The following is a 23,077-nucleotide window of genomic DNA, read 5'->3' on the forward strand; positions in this document are numbered from 1 at the left end:
TTGCAAAACGGTCATCATCACATCAAGTAAATCTGGTGGACGGGCCACATGCAGATGCCTGCTCACTGTCACAGCCCCACTAAATGACGGCAGAGGAGTAGAAGACTGCCAGTCCACGAGTACAAAAGGACAGGAAGGGAGGGAGCAGCTAGTGAAAGATGTAAACAAATTCTGGAACAACAGGAAGAGTGACTCACTTTACAAAGCATCGTTGAGACCTTTGGGGGGAACCCTGATAAGAAGTTTCACCGAGGGTGAACCGCGGCAGGGGACTAAAAACAGGAGCCCCTGCAGGTCAGTGCATGGAAGCTGGGCACCTGGGCCCTCCACCCCTGCCCTGGCTTCTGTATCCAGTCCGCATCCCACCCCCATGCTTGGGGTCCTCCAGAGAAAAGCTTTATTGTGCACCCCGTTACAGAGTGAAAAGCCATTCCTGCAGTGAAGCCTCCCACTCGGCAAAGCCATGTCCCCACAGAAAAAGCATTGAGGTGTCACTCATAGGTGGGGGCAGCCAAGGATGTGCAGGCTCAGGAGGAGGGCCTGCCGTGTGAAAGATGGACCAAACCAAGCAGACCCAGGGAGCCAAAGGAAGCTTTAGAAAGAACTGTATTTGGGGCGCCCGGCTGGCTCCTTCGGTGGAGCACGTGACTCTTGGTCTTCGGGTGGTGAGTGCCAGCCCCGTGTTGGGTGGGGAGCCTACTTAAAAAAAAGAAAAAACTGTATTTGACATTTCCAGAAAAGATGCTGCTTCCGTGAAATGAGGCTAGGATTCCCCGAGCAATAACGAATACAAAACAGTTAGGAAATAAAGGGCTCTTAGAAATTAAAAACATGAGTAAAAACTCAAGAGCAATTTGGGAAGGTACAGTTGGGAGACATCTGCCAGCAAGCAGACACAAAGAAGATAAAGAAGCTGGGACACGGACTCTAGAAGGCGCACGATCTAATTCGTAGGAATGTGAGGAAGGACAGAGAAAGCGGAGAGGCGCGGATTACATCACTGAAGGGTGCGCGCGCTCACGCTGAAAGGGCCCAGCCAGGGAGGAAAGGCCCTCAGCAAGTGACGTCCTCCTGGAGGACTGCGGATGAAGCAAAGACCCTGACAGATTTAGGGAGGACGGGGTAAGGAGGGAGAAGATCCCAGAAGAGGGACTGAGAATAGGACTCTACTCCTGAACACCGGAACCCAGGGATGGCCTCAGATTTCTGAGGGAGCAGGTTATCCATCCACAGATTCTACACCTAGAGAATCTTTGCACTAGGCATCGAGACATGGACTAAAAAGGTCCCATGTCCCCATTTGCGTGGAACTGCCAGAGGGTTCCTGTCTCTAAAACGTTAGGGCATACCCGTTGGAACATGACCTGGCATCCAGAAAGAGGGTGCGCAGCCTGGAGCAGGAGGCCGCCGTCTCCCACAGTGGGGCCTCCAGAGCGGACATGGAACCAACCAGGCTGTCCTCGCGTGCTTGAGCTTCAGGAGAAGACTGTGAAGAGCTCCTCCTGTCTCTCAGAGCCTTTGGGGGAAAGTAGCACAATGAGCATGTACACAAACGAGCAAAGAAGAAAACGCCATCGTAAGAAAGGAAACGTAGTGATCGTCGCCTTAGTGGAGGACAGTATTTACGCAGCCATGACAACATAAATGCTGGCCAGTGAGTTCACCCAAAGTGGTGACAAAATCCGAGCAGAGGTAGGGACCAGAGCTTCATCTACATTTGTAGGAAGCCTTCTGGTGCCGCCTAAAGCAGGTAAATCAGAGAGTGGCGGTTTACAATCTCAGGGTCTGTGGTTCTCAACTGGGGGCAGTTTTACCCCCAAAGCGACGTTTGCGGTGGTCGCAGCAGAGCGGGAGTATTAACTGATGTCCGCTGGGTCATGAGTTTCCCGTGGCCACTGTTGAAAAATGACCGCAAACTTATCGGCTGCAAACAACACAGATTGACTACCTTGCAGTCGGAATTCCCAAGTTCGGAAGCAGTCTCACGGGTAAAATCAAGGTGCAGGTGGGGTGCACGCCTCCTGGTGAGAATGCATCCCATCCTCTCCGGCTTTAGAGGCCCTCCGTCTGCCGGGTGCATCCTGCCAGCCTCTCCCTTGTCACACACACACCCCCACCCCATTCTCCGAAGCCGCCTCCACACTTACCAGGTGATGGCGCTGGGCCCACCTGCCTGATTCAGGACCATCTGCTTCTGTTAAGGTCTGCTGATGAGCACCCCCGGTTCTTTCATCTGCAACTTCAGTCCCCTGCTTTACTGCGTCTAATAGGTGTGCACAGGTTCCAGGATATCTGGGGCACGTACGTCTTGGGGAGGGGCTGTTATTCTGCCTGTACGGTGGGAGTGACACCCAGATATTCTGCTGGCTGGTCCCTCTGCGCAGGACAGCCCCCACGTGTCGTGGGCGTGGTGCTGAGGGTGCTTGTCACCCTGATGAGGTGATAAGTTATGCTGGGGGCTTCTGGCTGGGGGGCTTGCAAAGAGAGCTCCCCGGGAGTGGAAATCCTTGCTTTCTTGTTCTGGGCTGTGAGTAGGTACATGCGTGAGCACATGGCAGAAGCACTTGTGAAGACAGGAGGTGCACGCTTTACTCAAAGTACATCGTGGCTTCTTAGAAAGCCGCTGCTGGGATAGCAGTTGAGCTTGTGATTTTTAAATAAGGGGTAAGTACCAGCAGAGAGAGCTGAAGGGGTTGGGAGCTGTTGCCTCTGGAGAGCAGGACTGGGATGTGAAAGCGTGGGTGAGGGACAGTTTTAAGTTCTTCCTTATACTAGCATTCTGTTTATAGTGTAAATTACCTTGATAGAAATAAATACTTTTTTAAAAACAAAACAGGGGCGCCTGGGTGGCTCAGTGGGTTAAGGCCTCTGCCTTCGGCTCGGGTCATGATCCCAGGGTTCTGGGATCGAGCCCCATGTCAGGCTCTCTGCTCTGTGGGGAGCCTGCTTCCTCCTCTCTCTCTCTCTGCCTCTCTGCCTACTTGTGATTTCTCTCTCTGTCAAATAAATAAAATCTTTAAAAAAAAATTTTTTTTTAAAAGAAAAAGAAAAACAGATTTGCTCAATCGCGGTGTCCTTAGGACGGCGTCGTTGCTGGGGCCGGGGCCCGTGCGCGGTGTCGGGGCTGTGAGTGCCCTGGCCTACAGGCGGCTTCGTGCCGTTAGGGAAAGGGAGCGTGCAGGCACTCCGAAGTCATGCTCCCCTGGTTTCTAGGAGGGTGTTGGGTGGATGAAGGGAGAGGTGAGGCCCAGGAAGGAGAGTCAGCCCTCGTGGGCCCGTCACCTCCTCCCTTCCTCCCAGAGTGACCCCTGCAGCGGGGGGAGGGCTCAGGGCTGGGCAGGGCACAGAGCCCTTCGTCCCCTATACCCCACATTGGGAGTTCCCAGGACTGTGGTGTGCTTTGCTGCCCCAGCCTGGCCCTGGGCTCTCCCCACATGCCTTCTGCACACTGTTCCCCAGCAGGAGCCCCGCTCCATTTCAGCGGGGGCCCTCATCATCTCATGGGCTTCACAGCCATAAACAAGCAGGAAGGGTGTTTAAACTTCAGATACGGAGCATAGCGTCCTGCAGGGTACTCTCTGTGACGCTGTGTTTGGAAATGGATCCTTGCTGGTACCTGACGTTCTTCGCGTCCCAGCAGCCCCAGACCCCATACCACCTCGCTGCAAGTGATCCTGCTGGGCCCCCGCCAGGGGGCGCCCGGACCCTCCCCTGATGAACTGGGGTGGGGTGGGGTGGGGGCTCCAGGCAGCCCCCCACCCCCCGCCCCCACCAAGTACTCTTAGCAGGGAGGATATGCAGTGTCAGGGGACCCCGGAGGCCCGCATCGTGCCGTGCTGCCCGCCCACTGCACACTCCAGGCGGCTCTCCAGGCCAAGGGCCCCCCCGGAGGGAGGCTGCTTTCCACACAGCTCCGGGTCCCTGTGGTCCGCCAGGCCCCTCCAGGTGCGCCCACAGCTGCCTCTTATCCCCTACCCAACCAGTCCCTGTGCCAGTCACCTCTCCATCAAAACGTTTTTACCAACAGCTCAGGAGGCCGGGAAGCCTCCAACAGAAACAACAGGAGGTGGTGGCCCATCCATTTTGGGGGCAGCTACTGTGTGCCAGGCCTGGCACTGAGACCTGCACCTGGATTCATGCTCACAGTAAGCTGAGGAGGGGCTCTCACGACCCCAGTCTGCAGGTGAAGAAACTGAGGAGAGGTTGAGGTGCACGCCTCCCCCCGCCCATTCCCACCACAGGGCGCAGGGCCTGGTTCACTTCTCCCCTATTCCACAGGGCCTTTGTAGGGAGGGCTGCATTGCTTCTGAGTGCCCCCAGAGCTCCCCACAACCACGTTGGGTCCCCCCTGCCTTAGAGGTGCACCCTCTGTCCTCCCAGCGCCTCTGGCCCCTTGACATGGAGGAAAGGCTGTTCCCTTCACTTCCAGAATCTCGCCTTCCCTTTCGCTGAGGAGACCGGCAGAGAGCGAGGGGCAGTTTCCATGGAGAACTGCAGTTCTGGTCCCCACAGCGGTGCTGTCGGGCTGGGGGGCTCTAGGTCAGACCCCACTTGTCCCTCTGCTTACCCAACAGGTGATCTGAGCAAGTTCATTTTCCTTGTGCCTTACTTCATTGATAAAGGAGGTCGGTACTGGTCCATTTTGGGGTACCTGGCTGGCCTGCGACCCTTGATCTCAGAGTTCTGAGTTCAAGAGTTCTGAGTTCACCCACATTGGGTGTAGCAATTACTTTAAAAGATAAAATCTTTTAAATTTTTTAGAAGATTTTATTTGAGAGAGGGAGTGAGTGAGAGAGAGAACACACACACGCAAGCTGGGGGAGAGGCAGAGGGAGGGAGAAGTAGCCCCGACGGGGCTCCATCCCAGGACCCTGGGATCATGACCTGAGCCGAAGGCAGACACTTAATGACTGAGTCCGCCATGTGCCCCCCAAAATACAATCTTTTAAAAAAAAATCATCCCACCTCATGGTATTGTTTGGAGATCAAAATAAGACATTTCAGGGTTACTTGGGTGGCTCAGTTGGTTAAGTGTCTGCCTTTGGCTCAGGTCATGATCCCAGGGTCCTGGGGTCGGGTCTTGTGTCAGGCTCCTTGCTCAGCAGGGAGTTTGCTTCTCCCTCTGCCTCCTCTGCTTGCCACTCCCCCTGCTTGTGTCCTCCCCCCACCCCCATACCTCTTTCACTCTCTGATGATAAAGTGTTAATTTTTTTTTTTCTTCAGGATCCCTGGCATCTGGGACCTAGGAAATGTTCCATGAGTGGTGTGCTTGCTGGGGGTGGGCTGAGGTCAGATTATTTCGGGGCCTGCATCCCTCCTGCGCTGGGCTCAGGCAAGAATGGGCTGGGCTCTGCCCTCTGGAGAGTTTGTTAGACACATGCATACACAGCGGAATACTCCAGGGGACCATTCAGATCAGGGCCATGCAGACAGGATCCTGAGGGACGAGTACAAGAGTGGGAAGGACGTTCTGGGCGCAGAAACACAGAGGCAGGCAGCATCACAGGTTGTTGGGTAAGGCAGAAAGATGAAAACTGGCCATCTGAGACAGTGGTCTTGGGGGAGGGGGTAACACAACCAGAGAGAAGGCTGGAGGTCCACAGGGCCTTCTCCTGCCCAGGCCAGGGCAGGGCTAAGAGGAGCGGTTTACTTTTTATTCTGGAAGCCATGGGGAAGCACTAACCATCTCAGGGAGGGCCCATGTGACCAAGCTTGTGGCTGCAAGCATCCAGCTGCAGCTGGGAGGTGCGCTGGAGGGGACTACCAGCGCGGGTGGGAGAGGATGGGGAGAGGTGGGGGGACAAGAGATAGCCCTCAGGAGAGGAGATGCACAGAGGGTTCTTGAATGATGCAGAGGACGCCCACCAGTCAGCGCTTCTGGCCCCACTAGGGTTCTTCTAGCCCCCCCAGTCTTTGGTCTTCTGGTGCCCACCTGCAAGAGCTCTGGCTCAGGAGGCATCCTTTTGCGCACGTCCACACCCCCGCCCCGTCCCGGTGTCCTAACAGTCCTTCTTGAGGTGGAGCCGGGGCGTCCCCAGCGGAGCATCACTTAGAGTTCTAGCTGAGGGCCCACCCCTGGGAGAAGGTACTCTGACAACCCACGCCCCTGTCCCAACAGCCTGGGCCGCTCTTCCCTCTCCAGCCCTCCTCCTGCCTTTCGGGAGCGCAGCGAGTACCGCGGGGGCGAGCGGGGCGGGGCCGGCGAGCAGTTATAGCGGGGTCCGCCACGCTGCGGCCCCACGACGCTCCCCCGGCTCCCCGACGCCGAGGTCCCGCAGTGCGCCCGGACCCAGCCGAGTCAGCTGCAGGCCTGCCCCGCCGGGCGGCCGTCAACCTAAGCGCCCTGGCTCGGGGCCCGGCAATGCGGGGCCCTGCGGTGCGCGCGTTGCTGTTGCTCCTGCTGCTCCTGTCGCCCCCCGCTGGCGCCTGGTACAAGCACGTGGCGAATCCCCGCTACCACACAGTGGGCCGCGCCGCGGGCTTGCTCATGGGGCTGCGCCGCTCGCCCTCCCTGTGGCGCCGAGCGCTCCGCCCTGCGGCAGGGTCCCTTGCCTGGGACACCCAAGGCCTGGGCGCGTCCCCCCAAGGGCGCTTTGCCAAAGACACCCTCTCCCCGGAGCCCATCCCCCGCGGTGCTCTCCTGCTCTCCTCGGGGGTTCGGGAACTGTTGGAGACGGGAAGCGGGAACCCCCGCGCAGGTCTCGGGGTCAGTGCGCCTTGGAGCCAGCGCGCCGCTGAGCCCCTGCCGGAACTGGAGCCCCGGCTGGGGGCCTCTTCCTGGACCCCGGTGAAGCAGGCCAGGTACGTGGGGAGAGAAAGGGGGCCGGGACCGCAGCGGGTGGAGGATGTCTGGGGAGATCTGCGTGCCCACGAAAACCCCACGATCTTCCTATCTCCCACTTCTTGCCAGAAAGGCTTTCCTGGAGCCTCCTACCCTTCCCACCCGGGAACGGTAGTTGGGGGGAGGGGTAGTGGAGGGTGCACGGCCTTCTCCCTAAGGTCCTGCTTTGTTCTTTCTAGAGCCTTTGGCGTGTCTCCTGTTCAGCCATGGTCTGCGCAGTGAACCACCTTTGCTGGTCCCCACTTCTCCCCAGCCCTTGCTGGTGACGCCCCTCGTCTGACCCAGAGGGAGTCTACTCGTCTGCCTGGGTGCACAGCTCAGGCCAGGCCAGGAGGTCTGGCCAATAAAAGCTGCCTGGTTCATGCGTTCCCACATGTGATGCCTTTCCTCTGTGATGTGTTCTTGGCATCTCACTTCAGGGAGCAAATAGCTTCATTCACGCCCTGGCAAATATCAGGAGCCCTGTCCCTGGCTCCGGGGGGGGGGGGGTGCCCTCTCCTAGCCAGATCGATCTGTAAGTGCTTGGGGGATGGGCAAAGAGGGGACAGAGGCAGAGACTGGTCCCCTTCCCTCTCTGTCACTGCATCTCCTGTTCCAAGATGGGGTCATCAGACCAGGTCCGAGGGTCCCACAGGAGAGGAGAGGTCGCAGGGTAGGTAGGTGCAAGGCAGACCCTGGGTCCCACTGCCATCCACCAGAAAGAGGGAAACAGAACTCACACCCTAGAGTCAGAGCCCCCAATGCCAGCCTCCCGGGAGCCCCAGAGTGCCCCCTCACTATGCCCTCTGGCCAGGCTGGGGAGGAGTATGTCTTCCTTAAGGGACCTTACGACCAAGCAGCCCACCCAGACCTTCCCCCATTTCCCAGGATTCATTTTAAACCCGACCACTTTTGCACCCCTCCTTCCCCTCATCCAGTGGTTTCTGGAGAGCAAGTGCAAACCTCCAGCCCCTCCTTCAAGACCCCGCTCTCCTCCTAGGGAGGAAGGACCCCTGCCCCCTCAGAGACCCTTCCACTCTTATCGCCTCCGCATTTTCAGTTATCGGCCCCAACCCCCATATAGTTATGCTCTGCCATCGGGAATAAGGGCCTCCCTCCACCTGGACCCCCTTACAGCTCCCGCTCACAAGTGTCTGGGCCTCTCCCCGCTTCTGCTTCCTCGTCAACCCTCTTCTGCGTGGGCTCTGACTCTCACAACTGTCCAGGGCCTCCAAGCACCCAGTCACCGTACCCTGATGCTGTCTGCCCTTGGGCCCTCCCTTGGCCATATGGCAAGGCCTTCCACTAGGACAGCCAGCCAGGAGCAGAGGAGGGTGGTCCCATACCCCTTGAGCTGACTAGCTTCAAGATACTCACATGGAACCAGCCCCCACGTTCTCCTTGGCCTCTGGAAGCCCCCATTCCTCCTTACTGGCAATTCCCGCTCATCTCCTGGGTACATCCTTTTCCCCATGTTGTCTCCTAATGTGGGTGCTTTTTTCTCGGCCCTCCCGGTTCTTACTGACTGAGCCCTGACTGTACAGACTCTGATTCCAGGATCAGCCCTGAGGGAAGCGGTGGCCACAGACTCCTCAGGTCAACCCATTCTCTGCACTCCAAGGCCATTCCTGCTCCCGCGTCTCGCCAAACTCGGCCTTTCAAAGCATGGGCGTCCTGATCTGATCTCCCTTCCAGGGCACAGCACCTCACTCTCCACCACCGACGGCGCAAATTCCACGTTCTGGGGCTGGGCCACACAGCTGCCCTGTCCCCTGGTCCTGTTGCTCCTTCCTGTTCCCCACACAGACTGCAGGTACTCCGCGCCGGGGCCAAGTGGTCTGCATATGTTTGGTCACAAGCGCTGGACACTTGGTGAGATTTCCCTTGCCTGGGGGTACCCCGGTCCAGAGGGGTGGACACCAGGTCCAAGGCGAAAAAGCAGTGCTGATTTGGGACTTGACAGAGGCCCGGCTTCTCTGCCTACCGCCTTCCTGGCACCCCTGTGCCGCTGCAGTGCAAGCAGCCCCAAGGCGCCGGCCTCACTCGCAATCGCCACCCAGCAGGGCAAGGCTGGACCGAGTCGGAGCGGAGCAGGTGGGGAGGTCCCGGGCCAGCCCCTTGAGCAAAGCAATCCCACCGAGAGCCGGCCGGCGGCGCTGCGCGGCTGCGCCTCCGGACGGCTTCCCCAGTCGGCGCCTGCGGCGGTGGGAGGGGCCAGAAGCAGGGCGTGGGCGGGCCCAGGGCGAGTGGGCGGGTTCCTGCTCCGCCTCTCTCGGGTGGTCCGCGCGGTTCTCCCCGTTTTTCTCCCTTTCGGCTCCGGGTGTCGTGTTCTCTCTCTTTCCGTTGCGCTGGTCCCGGCTGCTGCAGTTTCGGGCTCTGAAGAGAGGCCTGGCGTAGTCTGAAGGGGGGAGGCCGTAAGCGAGGCCCGGTCATCCCATGGGGCCGTTAATGCCCAGTAGGGAGGCGGCGCCGGCCCGGGAAGCCGGGCATTACCCGGGCGTCAGAGTAATGGCTCCACCCTGCAGACGCGCCCCCAAGCCTTCCCTGGCCGGCGACCAGGCCTCTACCCACGGCCACACCCCGGAATCCCCGCCCAGGCCCAAGCTCCGCCCATCGCTGCGGGGCGTCGCACCTGGGAGCTAGGTTCAAAGCTCAAGAGGAAAGCCCCTTCCCCGCCCCGGGAGCCCTGGGCCGGCCCCCACCCCAAGGGACCCCTCTGACAGCTCAGGAGAGGGAAGCCCCGAGAGGTCTGCCTCCCGTCTGTCGCAAGGCCTGTGTAGCAAGGTGGCAGCGAGGGTGTCGGGGTAGGGGTGGGGATCACCTCCCACCGGCCTCCCCGCCTGCCCCGGGCCTCGCGGATCACCTCCCCTGGCCCGGTCCCGGGCGACCCAAACGCCTTACAGCCCCTGCCCGCCGCTCTCCTCGGTCTTTGTCCATGCTGTTCTTTTGGCCCGGTTCTCTGCCTCCCACTTCCGTCTCACGTGGAGGCCCGCGGCTGGAGGAAGGGCATGGGAGAGTTTGCCCGGAGAGCCGCTGGGTTCGCTTTCCCTGCATTTGTTCGTTGGGCCCCCATCCTTACGTGTTCCCCTCACCCATTCCTGCTACCCCTGCGGAATCTACCTGCCCTTCTCCCTGCCGCCTTTATCCTGCGGCTGTTACCCACACCCCCTTGTTACTCTCTGCTGTTGCCTTTGTTACTCTGTTACCTTCCTGGTCCTTCCCAGCTCCTTTTCTGCTTTGGAGCCTCCTTTGTTACGCTGCGATGCAATGTTCTGGCCCCTGGCTGGGACCACATGTCCCTGGTTACTCCTCCCTCATCTTCACAGACTGGTTGAGGCTGATCCTGGGAGTTTCTGTGCTGCGGCAGGGGGGAGGAGATCTCCAAGGAAGGTCCTCCCGGGAGGACCAGGCGCTCCTATTTCTCTACCCCCAGCCTGGGGGGCTCCCATCCATCTACCTCCCTAGACTCTGGGGTGGCCCCATACCACAAACTGGCAGGTCCTGGTTGCTGGGGGTGACCCCTAAACCCCATCCGGGCTGGTATGTGGTAGACCGCACCCGTGTCACAGCCTTCAGGAGCAGCAGCACCAGACTGGGTCCAGAGAGGCAGTCACAGACCAGACAAGCAAGCTCTGGACAGGCAAGCAGACAGATGCAGGTGGCCAGCTCAGCGGGAGCCTATGGCAGCATTAGCCAGGAACTTAGAGGTGGGGCTGGGGAAGCAGCCGTGCAGTCTTGGCCTAAGTGGCTTTTAGGGGCAGCAGCCGGGTGTGGACACCCAAGGGGCTGGGGCCCAGGAGGCTGCCCAGAGGAGAGCCCTGTGCTTGGGCGGGGCCTGGGCGCCCAGGCTAAGGGCACTGGAGAGGGGAGAAGGAGCAGCAAGGACGGGGTCCGAGCGGAGCCTGCTTCTGCCCCCATGGGGAACTGTCTGGGCTGGTTATACCTGACCCCCGGGGACCAGGTATGTGCAGGGGTCTGGGCAGTCTGGGGAGGGGCAGGCTGAGGGGGAACTCAGCTGTCTTCCTGTATCTGAGGCTGAGAAAGAGCTCCATGATAAAGTGTGGACTTGGACTCTCACAGCAGTGCCTAAGAGGAGCTGGAGAACTTTGCCTAGGTCTTCCTCTCTAGAACTGTTTCTTGATCTACAAAATGGCCTGAGCGCCCTTGGGTTTTTCCAGGTAAAGTGTACTCAGAGGCACGACAAAGCATAACCAATTTTCTGTTGTCATTCTTGACTGGTTGGGGGAAGGGACACTCATGCTGGGGATAGGAGCTAGACGCTAGGGGAGAAGGATGGAGGGAAGGGTGGGCTGGGGCCGGGGGGTGGGTCACAGGGGCTAGTTCATGGGAACAGCTTCTCTGAGCACTGATCACAAGCCAGAGGTCAGAGGCCAAAGTCCTGGATACATGTCATCTCTCCCTGGGATGAGCCGGGGCACAAGTGAGGGTACCTGGCAGAGACAGTTGTGTGTTGGGAGGATGGGTAACGTTTAACAGACATCCCCAGCACAGATAAGCAAAACCGATATCCTGGGGAGGGCCCGAGCCACCCGGTCACTAGCCTCCAGAATATAGGGGCAGGCTGCTGCCTTGTTATTTCCAAACTCCTTTTTGCCTCCTGGACCATCTTGGGACTCTGCTGGGCTGGGGCAGCTCTGGGTGCAGGACAGATCCCCAGACAGAGACAGCGAGGATTGGGGGGGGGGGAGGCAAGGGAGGGTGTGTTCCCGAGGATGGTGGACAGAGCTGTGGCCGTTGTTCTTACCCTCCGCCCCCGTGTGGATTTGTTTGGCCTGAGCACCCCTTCTCCACTCCTCTCCTACCTCAAGAGCCCGCTTCCGTGTCACGAATGCATACAGTAGGTGCTCAATAAATGTTCTTGGACTAGGAGGCAAAGGCGCTGGCGCCAGGGAGGCTGCCCAGACTCCGGGCGAGACAGAGGGGGTCCCAAAGCCCTGCGGACTCCTCCGCCCCCGGGATTGGCAGGGTGCCGAGGCCGGCCGCAGCCAGGACGGGCCGGGACTCGGGGCGGGGGCGGCCCCACCGAGGAGGCGGGGAAGGGGCGGGGGCGGGGGCGGCGCCGCAGCCGGAGCCCGAGCCCGAGCCCGAGGCGACGGGAGCCGAGCGGGAGCAGCCGAGGGCGCCGCCGGGTCCCCAGCGCCGCTGCCGCTGCCGCCGCCTCCGCGCCCGCCCCCCGCGCCCCTGCCTGCCCGCGGCAGGCGTCAGCGCCGTGGCCGGCCGGTGGTCGGCCGGTGGGCAGCCGCCGCCATGGCCGCCCCGGAGCCGCTGCGGCCGCGCCTGTGCCGCCTGGTGCGCGGCGAGCAGGGCTACGGCTTCCACCTGCACGGCGAGAAGGGCCGCCGCGGGCAGTTCATCCGGCGCGTGGAGCCGGGCTCCCCCGCCGAGGCGGCCGCGCTGCGCGCCGGGGACCGGCTGGTCGAGGTCAACGGCGTCAACGTGGAGGGCGAGACGCACCACCAGGTGGGTGCCCGCGACCCGCCCCCGGCCCGCCGCCCCGCCGGGCCCCCTCCCCGGGGAGCGCCTCCCCGCCTCGCGCTCGCTCGCGCGGGGCGCCAACGACCGCGGCTCCGGGCGCTGCGTGCGCCCAGGCCTCGGCGCCCTGCCCGGGGTGGGAGGGGGTCGCACGAGGGCCTGCGTGGTTTCCCGCTACGAGGTGGCGGACGTGGCCACGGAGGCAGCGGACGCCGGCCTCCTCGCTCGCCTCTCCGCCTCGGCCAGCTGGCTCCTGCGCCGGGGAGGGGGCATCCTGGCAGGGAGGGGCCCGCAGTGCGGCTCTGGGCCCTGGGCCCTGGGCCCCAGCACTGGAGTCTCCTTCGGGCCTCCGTGTGCAAGGAGTGCAGGCGTCTGTCACCCTGGGGGGTCTCCATGCCTGGGGGGGGCCTGAGTGCTTGTCTGTGAGTGTAAACACGTGCTTGTGTACACAGCTGGCTATGTGTGTGTGTACACGTCCCTCTGGGGGTCACGCACGTGTGACCACATCTGCCCCCCGGGGGTACCTGAGGGGTATCCCAGTGAGGGCACACCTGTATGTGCGTGTGTCAGCGAATGTGTGTGTGCGCCCGTGCTGCACTGTGCATGTGAATGTGCACCTCTAGGTGTGTGTGCGCGCCCAGATCTGCAGTCCGGTGTGTGTGTGTGTGTGTCCGGGCCTGTGGCTCTGCCTGCCTGGCTATGTGTAGTCATTAGTGTGTGTTGGCAGGTCAGTGTACTAATGTGTGTTTTGGCTGATGGCGTCTGGATCCCTTAGAGTCTCTGCTGGTGGCAGCACGTCCTCGTTGGAGGCCACCCGGCCCTGCAGGAGCCGCTACCGCAGCCCCTGCCTCCTGCCACTGGGGATGAGGGCCAGAAGGTTCTGCTCCCTGGGGACTCTATCTCCCACTGGCAGGGACTCGGCTGGCGTCAGTCCAGCTCCCTCCACCCCTTCTGCTCAGGGTTCTCAGTGTCCTCCCCAGCCCCTGTGAGTCTGTGACCTGTCTGCGTGGCCAGTCTTGGGGCCTGGAGATTAGTAAATTGGTTCTTTGCTGCACTAGCAGCTGAACTCCTGCTTCTACCCCTGAGGCCCCTGCCTGTCTGTCCGTCTGCCTACCTTCTGTCCTGCACCCAGAGTTTCAGCTGGATAAAGCTGTTTGCCGAAGGAGGGTGTGGGTGGGCCGGAGGTCTGGGCTCAGCAGACCACAGGGAGGGGCTGGCACAGTGTCACCTGGCTTTGGGTTAACTGTCACTGCCAGCCCTAGCCCCAGAGCACCTGCTTCTTCCAGGCTCCCAGGTGCTGGTCTCTGTAGCTCTCGAGCAGAACCATGCTGGCCCAGGAGGGAGCAGGTGCAGTCACAGCTCCCATTCTCCAGATAAGGAAGCTGATGTTTGAGGATATCAAGCATCTAGGCTGAGTCCTACAGTCAGGAAGCCGCAGGGTGCTGGGGTCCTCCGGTGGCTCTCACCAGGAGGGCCCGGGGAAGATGGGCCTGGTTCACACCCTCCTATCTGTTGACAGTTTCTGCTGAGAACACTTGGGGTCGGGGTCTTGTCCTTCCTACCCCGATGCCCAGGGGGCACTGACCGCTCCTTCTCCCTGCACACCATACCCCGACACGCACACTCCGTGGCCCTGCACGTGCTCTGGACACTTCATAGACACCTGCATAGGTACGCCAGTGCTCCCAACGTCACGCTTGTCCCACAGGGGGCCTCTGTCTCCTGGCTCTGAGTCCTGCTTCCCAGGCTGTGTGTGGGTGCCCACCGGGTGCCTTGCCTCAGAAAACAGGCCTTCCTGTCTCTGCAGGTCTGGCAGGAACAGGGGGTCAGGGTCCGGTCTGGAGGCAAATGGAGAGCTCAGAAGCAGGGGTTTCGACATCCATGCTCCACTACTGAGAACAGCAGTGGCCACAGATCCCCAGACGGGGACCTAGGGAGACCCCTTGCTCCCTCAACCCCAGACCGAAAGACAGACCCTGGATGCACGCCTTCCCACACATCCGTGCACACATGCACACCCTAAATCCCCCAGACTTAGCTGTGCACCACCTTCCAGACCGCCTGACTGCTTCACCCAGCTTCCCGGCCCCTCCTGGACCAGACCCAGGGCGAGGCGAGGCCCCCCAGTGACCCTGTAGCCCTCGCAGCCCCGAATCAGGAGTGCTGGGTAAAGAGGGAGGGAGCTCCCGGGGCTCCGGGGGTGGGGGGCGGAGCCTGCGGGCCTCTCCGTCCAGCCACCCACCCCTGGTAGGCCAGCTGCCGTCCCGCCAGCCTGGGCCAGCCCTGGGTGGCGCCGCTGTCCATGTGCTGCCCAGAGTGCCGACCGCTGACCTGCTCCCCGCAACCTGCCCGGCCCAGGTGGTGCAGAGGATCAAGGCCGTGGAAGGGCAGACTCGGCTGCTGGTGGTGGACAAGGAGACGGACGAGGAGCTCCGCCGGCGGAGGCTGACCTGCACCGAGGAGATGGCCCATCGAGGGCTTCCACCCGCCCACGACCCCTGGGAGCCAAAGCCAGACTGGGCACGTGCAAGCAGCCTGGGCTCCGAGGCTGGCCAGAAGGTACAGCGGGCTCGCACGCGGGGGCGCCCCAGCTTCTCCCACAACTGCCGTATCTGCCACTTGATGGCAGCCAGTCTCCCCCTCCGCTCACCTCCAGAAGTCTCCATCCCTTCTGCCTCTTGGGGCAACTGGTGACTACCGTCTTGCCTACTTGGAGCCACTCTTTCTGCCCTCGGCCTGTGTTCTGAGCCGGTGGGCCCAGGGGAGTGTGGCCTTGGTCCCTGGCCCCCTGTCTCTGGCCGTCTTCCCCAGGATGCCCATCAGAGCTCCCTGGCCTAGGAAAGGTCTCTCTGACGAGCCCAGCCTAGCGGCTGAGGGAACTGGCAAGGGTCTGCTGGAAGGTCCTGGGACGGATCAGATCGCGGCTGGCTCTGTGTTTATGTCAGGTGTCTGCCTGTCTAAGGAGCTTGCTTGTGCTGGGAAGGCCTTGGGAGGTAGGACCTGGTCCTCCTCTGTAGGCAGTGCATGGTTGGGGACAGCCGGGGACACTGTCTAAGCTGGGTCCTCAGTTTGGGGTCTACGGTGTTTGGCGTGCTTTTTCCTTCTTGTGTCTGCCCCAGGCCAGAAGAGCTAGAAGACATGTATGTGTGGGGGGCTGCTGTTCTACTGACTTCTGTGTGGCAGGACTTGGGGGATCCTCCTTGATGGGGGCCAAGAGAAAGAGCCTGACTCTCCTTGTTCTGCTCGCTCTCTCTCTCTCTCTCTTTTAAAGATCTTATTTTTTTCCCCCTTTCTTTGAGAGAAAGTTGGGGGGGGGGAGAGAGAGCAGTAGGAGGGGTAGAGGGAGAGGATCCCTAGCCAGTCTCCCCACTGAGTGTGGAGCCTGACCCCGGTCTCGACATCGGGCTTGATCTCATGACTCATGAGATCATGACCCTGAACGCAAACCACCCAGGTGCCCTGATCGTTCTATGCTCTTGAAACTCCATGGCACCATTTCTCATGCCCGTTTTGCCTTTTTTTTTTTTTTTTAAAGATTTTATTTGTTTGACAGAGAGTGAGAGAGCGCACAAGCAGGGGGAGTGAGAGAGGGAGAAGCAGGCTCCCCAGTGAGCAGGGAGCTCCACGTGGGGCTCGATCCCGGGCCCCCAGGATCATGATCCAAGCCGAAGGCAGACGCTCAAGGGACTGAGCCACCCAGGCGCCTTTTTTTTTTTTTTTTTTTTAATCTCTTTAAAGAAATTCAGTCCCAGTGGTTTCCCCAGATCCCACTTTGAGACCCACTGGCCTCATGCCAGTGAAGGTGTGAGAGCTGAAGTTTCCGGGTGTGTGAGTCTCCAGCGTGAGCTGGTTGTGCCCGGGTCTCTGGGGGAGACGGCATTTCAGGCGGGAAGCCAGCCTAGGCACAGGCCTGGGTCTGAACCCTGAGGATGCTTTTTGTTCCTTGGGCTCCACAGCCCAGTGGGGATGGTCGGGGCCCAAGTAGGGGTCATCCGAGTCGGCTGTGGGAGTCCTGGGCTGCTGTGCGGGCTGGTCTGGCTCCCAGGCTGGCCAGCCGGCTGGAGCCCCTCTCCTTCAGGGGCGTCTTACCTCCCAGAGGAAGCGCCCCTCCCCTCCAGGCATTTGTCCATTGATTTAGACACAAACGCTGAGTTCACCTTCCTGTGGAAAAATCCGCCCTGGGGCTTATCTGTAGGGTGGGGTGCTGAGGCACCTTGTCCTTGGGTGGGACCTTCCCCCTCTGCTATTTCAGGCTCTGGGAGCCGCAGGAAGCCTTAGGAGGGGGCTTCCTCTGGGCGTATTTTTAGAGGAACAAAGTGGGGCCAGACTAGCAGGGGCTCTGTGGTGGGGGCTGGCCTGGGGACGGGGCTTCCAGGGAGGTCAGGGGAGGCCCAGAGGACAGGGTCAAGCCCTCCCTCCCGGCCAGAGACCTGCTGTCTAACAGGTTGAGTTCAGAGGGTCTGGAGGAAGAGCCAGGCCTTGGCTGACCTCCCCAAACCGACGGGCGGTCAAGGTGCCTGGGAGGGGGGTGCTCGCAGGCAGGATGGCCGGGTGGGATGGACGGCTTGGGCTCTGGTGCAGAATGAAGGGTCCCACCATTCATTCGTAAGGGCCAAGCTGGGAGTCAGGGCCCCGCGAGTCACTCCTGGCCTCTCTGCTCCTTGTCCCCTGTCCTGGCTGGGCTGGAGGAAGTGGGGCTGGGGAGGACACTGAGGGGGCAGGCCCTCCCATGGGGGTGCTGTGGGGTCCTAGTCAGTGGTGACTCAGCCCCAGGCCAGCTGCAGCACAGCTGATCCTGACAGTGACGACAGGGGACAGGCCCCGCACAGACGGGGCAGGCTGCGGTGCCGGGGCCGTGGAGGTGGGGACAGAGCTGGGCCCCCACCCCGGTTCCACAGGCCCTTGGGTGCATGTGAGTGGGAGCCCTGTGGGGGCTGGCCGCCTAGTATGGGGGCCCTCGTGCCTGCAGGAGAGCCCTGGGAGCCTCAGCAAGACTCTCTCCTGCTGTGGTGCCGGGGACCCCTCCCTGGCCTCCCTGTCCCCCCAGCCCCAGGTCCTGGGGGCAGGGCAGGGCCTCCCAGCAGTTTCCTTCCTTCCTTTCTTGGGACTGAAACCTAGCCAGTACGGGGTGCCTAGCTGGGGCCTGAGCAGGGGAGGGGGACCCAGCAGCCACCCTGCTCCCCAAAGTGACTCAACCCCCCCCGTCCCCACCCATCCCTGGGGAGCTGGGGCCACTGTGGGAGGTGGATAAATGGGTGGTGGCCTGGGCTGGCTGGAGACTTTAGGCCACTTCAGCTGGACACTCCGTGCCTGCCACTTCTCTCCTGCCTCCCATGGCCCGCTCTGGGGATGCCACACCGCTGGCCCCAGCCCCAGGAGCCTCTCCACAGAGACCGTCCTGGGGACTCGCGCAGGTCAGCCTGGGTGGGGACAGGGTAGGCAAGGAGGACTCCCAGCAGCCCGGCTTAGCCCATGTCCCCCGGGGTCAGGAGAGGGGATTGGGGACGCCCTGGTGACCCTGGTGTGAGCAGGCTGGACTCTGAGCAACAATGGGGGCCTTTCTCTGCCAGGGCTGGTGAGTCACCATTTGGGGGGGCACAGCCCGGCTCCTGGGGTACCCCCATGCCAGCGTCTTTGTCTGGTCACTGCTCGGCTTTGAGACCAGGGCTTGTCCAGCTCTGGGCTGCCCGATGGAGAGCCAGTGGGAGCCCGAGGGCCTGGCTGGGAGGCGGCAGGAAATGCTCCGAGCCAGGGCAGGGAAGCAGGAATGTGAGCGATGCGGCGCCTGCACGCCCCCTCCTGACCCACTGCTGCTCGGGCCTCTCCACGCAGCCTGCCCCCGCCCGGGCACAGCTCTCAGCCTGGGGTCGGGTGCGGGGGACAGGGTTCCTTGGGCGCCGCCAGGCAGGAGAGCATTAGGGCAAGACTTCCAGAGAAGGTTCTCTCAGCTGGTGCGGTGAGCAGTGGGCGCGCTGGGTCGAGGCAGGGGGATGGCCAGGATGGCCCTAAACCCGGATGTGACTTCAGCCTGGCCTCATGGCCCCAGATGCCCCCCTAGTCCTGCTTCCTGTTTGGGGACCTCGAGAGACCCGCCAGGGAGGTCACTGTGGAGGGCGTGAGAAGAAGCCTCAGGGCTCAGCGCCAGGGCTGTCCTCTCGAACGTGTGTGTCGCGGTGTAGCCGGTTGCGAGCCTGTGTCTGTGTGTCTGGTGTCTGGCCGTGCGCTGCTCACACCTGGGCCCGGTCGCACCTGCCGGGTGTGCTTGGTCCTGGCTGTGGCTCTGCTCCCGACCTGTCAGCCTCGGCACCTGGGCTCCAGCAGCCTGGATCGGAGAGGCCCCGCTGCGGGGGGTTTGGGGGGGACTCATAGTCTGTGCCTCCAGGTGTGTCTGGGAGAGGGAATGAATCTGGGCGGGGGGCCCTGGGGCACTTGGGGGGTCTCACGCCCGTCCCTTCAGGCCATGTTGAGCAGCAGAACCCCTGGGGGATCGAGGAGCCGCTGTTCTGCCCCTTGATTCCCTGGGGTTATGGGGGTAGCTGTGGCCTGCAGTGGTGATCCCAGGGACATGGGTGGGTAGGCTTTGGGGGTCCGGGAAGGGATCCTAGAGGAGGGGTGCAGGCTGGGCAGGAAGAGGGTGTTCTGCACAAGTGGGGGGCCCAGAGCCAGGGCCTCCCACCTGCCCTGTGAGAAAAGAAGCTCTTGGGTCCACAGCCAGGCGGACTGGCAGGCCAGAGGGCTCAGGGTCAGATTTGAGGTTTAGAATGAGCTGAGAGGCCCGGAGGCTGGGAGTGGTTGGGGGGTGGCCTGAGCAGCAGGGGGCAGGTGCCTGGGGCCTGGATAGCTTCTCTGAGAGTGAGATAGGTGGAGGGTCAGGGAGGGGCCCCAGAGAGCACCCCACCCTGCACACGCTCCCCTGCACGTGCACCGGAGTCCTGAGCAGCCCCAGAAACCCGAGCCGCTGCCCGCCCTCGAGCTCCGGCCACCGGCCATGTTTAATTGAGCACCGGCAGCCGCTGGGCACTGTGGTCCCGGCCCCAGGCCGTGGCTGGGTGGGGGTCCTGGGGCCTGGCCCCCAACCGCACGGCCCCCTGACCCACAGCCCTGTACCGCAGGATGCCAGAGGTAAAGCCCGGCGAGGCCCTGCATGGTCGATGGGGGGTGCTTGGGGCATCGTGGGCCTTCCGTGTCCGGGTTGGGGGTGTGGGACAGCAGGTCCCACCCTTGGCTTCCCTGGGCTCAGGCCCCTGCGCCCTGTCCTTGGGCCCTGTGGGGGTGGTAGTGGCTCCAGCTGGCTCTGGAATGTGAGAGAGGCCACAAAACAAACAAAACAAACGTCAGCCTCTCGCTTGGGCAGGGCAGCGGGAGGGGGTGCACCCAGGACGCTGTGCTGAGTGGCAGCTCCTAGGACCCTGCCCTGGGTTCAGCGCTGCCCATTAGCAGGTCCCCTCGCACCCTGTAAAGCCCCTGGTCCCTTGTGAAGCTGTTTGGGATTTGGTAACTGAGGTTCTGCTCGAGATCCTGCTGCTGGAGCTCGGCCCCAGGCAGCCCAGCAGGGCCCCCAGACATGGGTATAGTGTTTGTCCCTGAGACCCAGGGCTGCCGGGCAGGCCGTGATGCTGAGTGTGGATTTGGGGTTCCTCTCACCCTTCTCCACTGCAGCTGCATTCTGGGGCCGAGGCCTGGCAGGGGCCTCGGGGGTGGGGGTGGGGGGAGATCAGAACTCAGCCTGGTCTCATGTGCCTGCAGGATGTCAGCGGGCCCCCGAGGGAGCTACGCCCTCGGCTCTGCCACCTACGGAAGGGCCCCCAAGGGTACGGGTTCAACCTGCACAGTGACAAGTCCCGGCCAGGACAGTATATTCGCTCCGTGGACCCAGGCTCGCCGGCCGCTCACTCTGGCCTCCGCGCCCAGGACAGACTCATCGAGGTACCTGTCATGGAGGTTTCAGGGAGGTGGCTGTCACCAAGCGTGGTCTGGGCCCGTGACCTCCACCCAAGCATGTGTCTGGGCCCGGTTGCCCCGAGAGTGTGTCTGGGTCCTAGACCCCCACACAGAGTATATGTCTGGGCCCGTGTCCCCCACCCCGAGTGTGTGTCTGGGCCCCTGTCCCCCAGAGCGTGTGTCTGGGCCCCTGTCCCCTGGAGCATGTGTCTTGGCCTGTGTTCCCCTGAGTGTGTGTCTGGGCCCGTGTCCCCCCGGAGCATGTGTCTCTGCCCATGTCCCCCCAGTCATGTGTCTAGGCCTGTGCCCCTCACAGAGTGTGTGTCTGGGCCCGTGTCCCCCACCCGGAGCATGTGTTTGGGCCCCTGTCCCCTGGAGCATGTGTCTTGGCCTGTGTTCCCCTGAGTGTGTGTCTGGGCTCTTGTCCCCCTGAGCGTGTGTCTGGTCCCGTGTCCCCCACCCCGAGCGTCTGTCTGGGCTCTTGTTCCCCCGAGTGTGTGTCTGAGCCCGATTGCCCCCCAAGCGTGTGTCTGGGCCTGTCCCCCCGAGAATGTGTCTGGGCCCGTGTCCCCCAGAGCGTGTGTCTGGGCCCCTGTCTCCTGGAGTGTGTGTCTTGGCCTGTGTTCCCCCGAGTGTGTGTCTGGGCTCCTGTCCCCCCCGAGCGTGTGTCTGGCCCCGTCCGCCAGACTGTGTGTCTGGGCCTGTGTCCCCTGGAGGAGCGTGGTCTGGGCCCGTTTCCCCCCAAGCGTGTTTCTGGGCAGGGAGGTCTTTGCTGGGAAGAGGAGAGATGCTGGGAACTTGAGCTGGCATTCCTCTGTCTGCCACGGCTGGTGACAATATCAATGAATATTTGATGCCACACCTGGCTGGGTGGCTCGTGGGGAGGGGGCCTGTGGGGGCCTGACCTCTGGCGGGGCTGATCCCACGCTGTTGGGGACAGGTGAACGGGCACAACATTGAGGGGCTGCGCCACGCAGAGGTGGTCGCCAGCATCAAGGCGCGGGAGGATGAGGCCCGGCTGCTGGTGGTGGACCCCGAGACGGACGAGTACTTCAAGCGGCTGCGGGTCACGCCCACTGAGGAACATCTGGAAGGTGGGCTGCTGCCTGGGGGCCTGGGGATGAGGTGGAGCCTGGGGGCCGGGGCAGCCCCTGACACCCTGTCCCCACAGGTCCACTGCCATCACCAGTCACCAACGGGACCAGCCCTGCCCAGGTGAGAGGGTGGGAGTGGACCAGGTAGGCCCAGGAAACCGTAGGGGCGCCTCTAGGGATCCCCAGGCCTGACCGAGTCCCCCACCTCAACATCTCCTTGTGTTGGTGTGACAGGGAGACCCAGGCTAAACCTCATGCTCCCTGTGGGTCCTGGCCCGGGTCAACCACACCCCCAGCCCCACAGGGCTCTTGGCCTTGTCATTCCCTCTGCCCAGCACTGGCCGGCGACCTGGAGTCCCCCTTCGTCACCCCTTGGGAAGCTGGCCAGGGCCGGCTCTCCAGCCCTCTGCAGCACCTGTCCGCTCGCTGCTGGGTGTCCCGCGTCCTGCCCAGGCTGGGCCTGGAGCACAGTAGAGGCTCCGCGCCTGCGGCGGGACGGAAGGAGAGACGTGGCTCTGATGTGCGCATGCGTGCACGCGTGCGCCTGTGTGGCTGCGGGGGCCGCTCTGGCTCGGGCAGAGTCCCTGAAGCCACACCTTGCCCTTGGTTTCCCAGCTCAATGGTGGCTCAGCGTGTTCGTCCCGAAGTGACCTGCCCGGCTTAGACAAGGACACTGAGGTAGCAAGTGCCCGCCCACCTCCACTGCTTTGCTCACACACGAGGGGGGCGCGGTCAGAGGCCTCGGGGGTGGGCTTTAGTGTAGCGGACGGCCTGGGCAGTGGGGTCAGCCCCTCTAGGATGCCCCGTTGGGCCCGCTGCCCCAGCCCCGCCCGGTGGCCTGTGGCGTGAGCTCCCTGGGAGGGATCACGGTTAGGAGGGCCTGGGTCTGGGGCTCACTCTGGCCCCCTGCCCGCTCTGCCCCCCACCCCAGGACAGCAGCACCTGGAAGCGGGACCCCTTTCAGGAGAGTGGTCTCCACCTGAGCCCCACGGCAGCGGAAGCCAAGGAGAAGGCGAGAGCCACCCGTGTCAACAAGCGGGCGCCACAGATGGACTGGAACCGGAAACGCGAGATCTTCAGCAACTTCTGAGCCCCTCCCCGCCTGTCTGCACGGCCCTCGGGCCCCGCCCAGAGTCCCCCAAGCCTCAGCGGACTGGAGGGGGTGCTTCCTCACCCCCAGAAGCTGTGCTGGTCCCACCACCACCCAGGAACCAATGTGCGCCCCAGTGAGCCCCGTCCTGCTCCCCACCCCCCTGCCCCCGACCTGCTGGGTGCTGGATAGGGGAGAGGGAGCCCCTCTCGAGGTAGAAGAGAGTGTCAGGGAGGGGCAGTGGTGACCGTGGGCCAGGCCCTTGCTGCTCTGCCTGGGCCTGCTGACTTAAAGGAATTTGTGTTTTTGCTTTTCTTCCAAAAACAAAAAAAAAAAAAAAAAAAAAAAAAGAGCTCCAGCTCCACATGTTTCCACTTACTACCAGAGTCCCGCCCCCGCAGGACGCCTCTCTCAGTCACTGCAATAAAGCAAACCTTTCTCTGCAAACCATTTCCTCCCCACCCTCAGCAGCAGCCATCCCAAGTGGGAGCCCCGGGCACTTCCAGGGAAAGAGAAAAACGTATGGGGGCCAGGCTGTGGTTGTGGGGGCTTCAGTGTGACCCTGGGGAGGCCACATGTGGCTGTAGGAGCTGCCCCTCTGCCCCCTCCCTGCTGGGGGTGGTCACTAGGCCAGGGCCC

The 23,077-nt window shown here is 62.3% G+C and overlaps 2 protein-coding genes across 6 annotated transcripts; both read left to right on the forward strand.

Moving 5' to 3' along the window:
• Positions 1-6,298: 6,298 nt before the first annotated feature.
• NPW (neuropeptide W) lies at positions 6,299-7,094 on the forward strand. Its single transcript, XM_032846030.1, has 2 exons — positions 6,299-6,801; positions 7,021-7,094. The coding sequence occupies exons 1-2, from the start codon at positions 6,362-6,364 to the stop codon at positions 7,061-7,063; spliced, it is 483 nt and encodes a 160-aa protein (XP_032701921.1). The 5' UTR covers positions 6,299-6,361; the 3' UTR covers positions 7,064-7,094.
• A 4,907-nt stretch (positions 7,095-12,001) lies between these two features.
• Positions 12,002-22,558, forward strand: SLC9A3R2 (SLC9A3 regulator 2). 5 transcript variants are annotated; one of them, XM_032846163.1, is made up of 7 exons: positions 12,004-12,301; positions 14,672-14,872; positions 20,060-20,239; positions 21,195-21,348; positions 21,426-21,469; positions 21,964-22,029; positions 22,280-22,558. In XM_032846163.1, exons 1-7 carry the CDS (start codon positions 12,089-12,091, stop codon positions 22,436-22,438), a joined length of 1,017 nt encoding a protein of 338 aa, XP_032702054.1. In that variant the 5' UTR covers positions 12,004-12,088; the 3' UTR covers positions 22,439-22,558. The 5 variants fall into 5 exon arrangements, with proteins under 5 accessions (XP_032702057.1, XP_032702054.1, XP_032702056.1 ...); XM_032846165.1 differs by having other exon boundaries at positions 12,006-12,301; positions 21,964-22,026; XM_032846166.1 differs by lacking the exon at positions 21,964-22,029 and having other exon boundaries at positions 12,002-12,301.
• The last annotated feature ends 519 nt before the right edge of the window (positions 22,559-23,077 follow it).

This window comes from Lontra canadensis, unplaced genomic scaffold (assembly GCF_010015895.1).
Source record: "Lontra canadensis isolate GAN:19392208 unplaced genomic scaffold, GSC_riverotter_1.0 scaffold171, whole genome shotgun sequence".
Taxonomy (NCBI): domain Eukaryota; kingdom Metazoa; phylum Chordata; class Mammalia; order Carnivora; family Mustelidae; genus Lontra; species Lontra canadensis.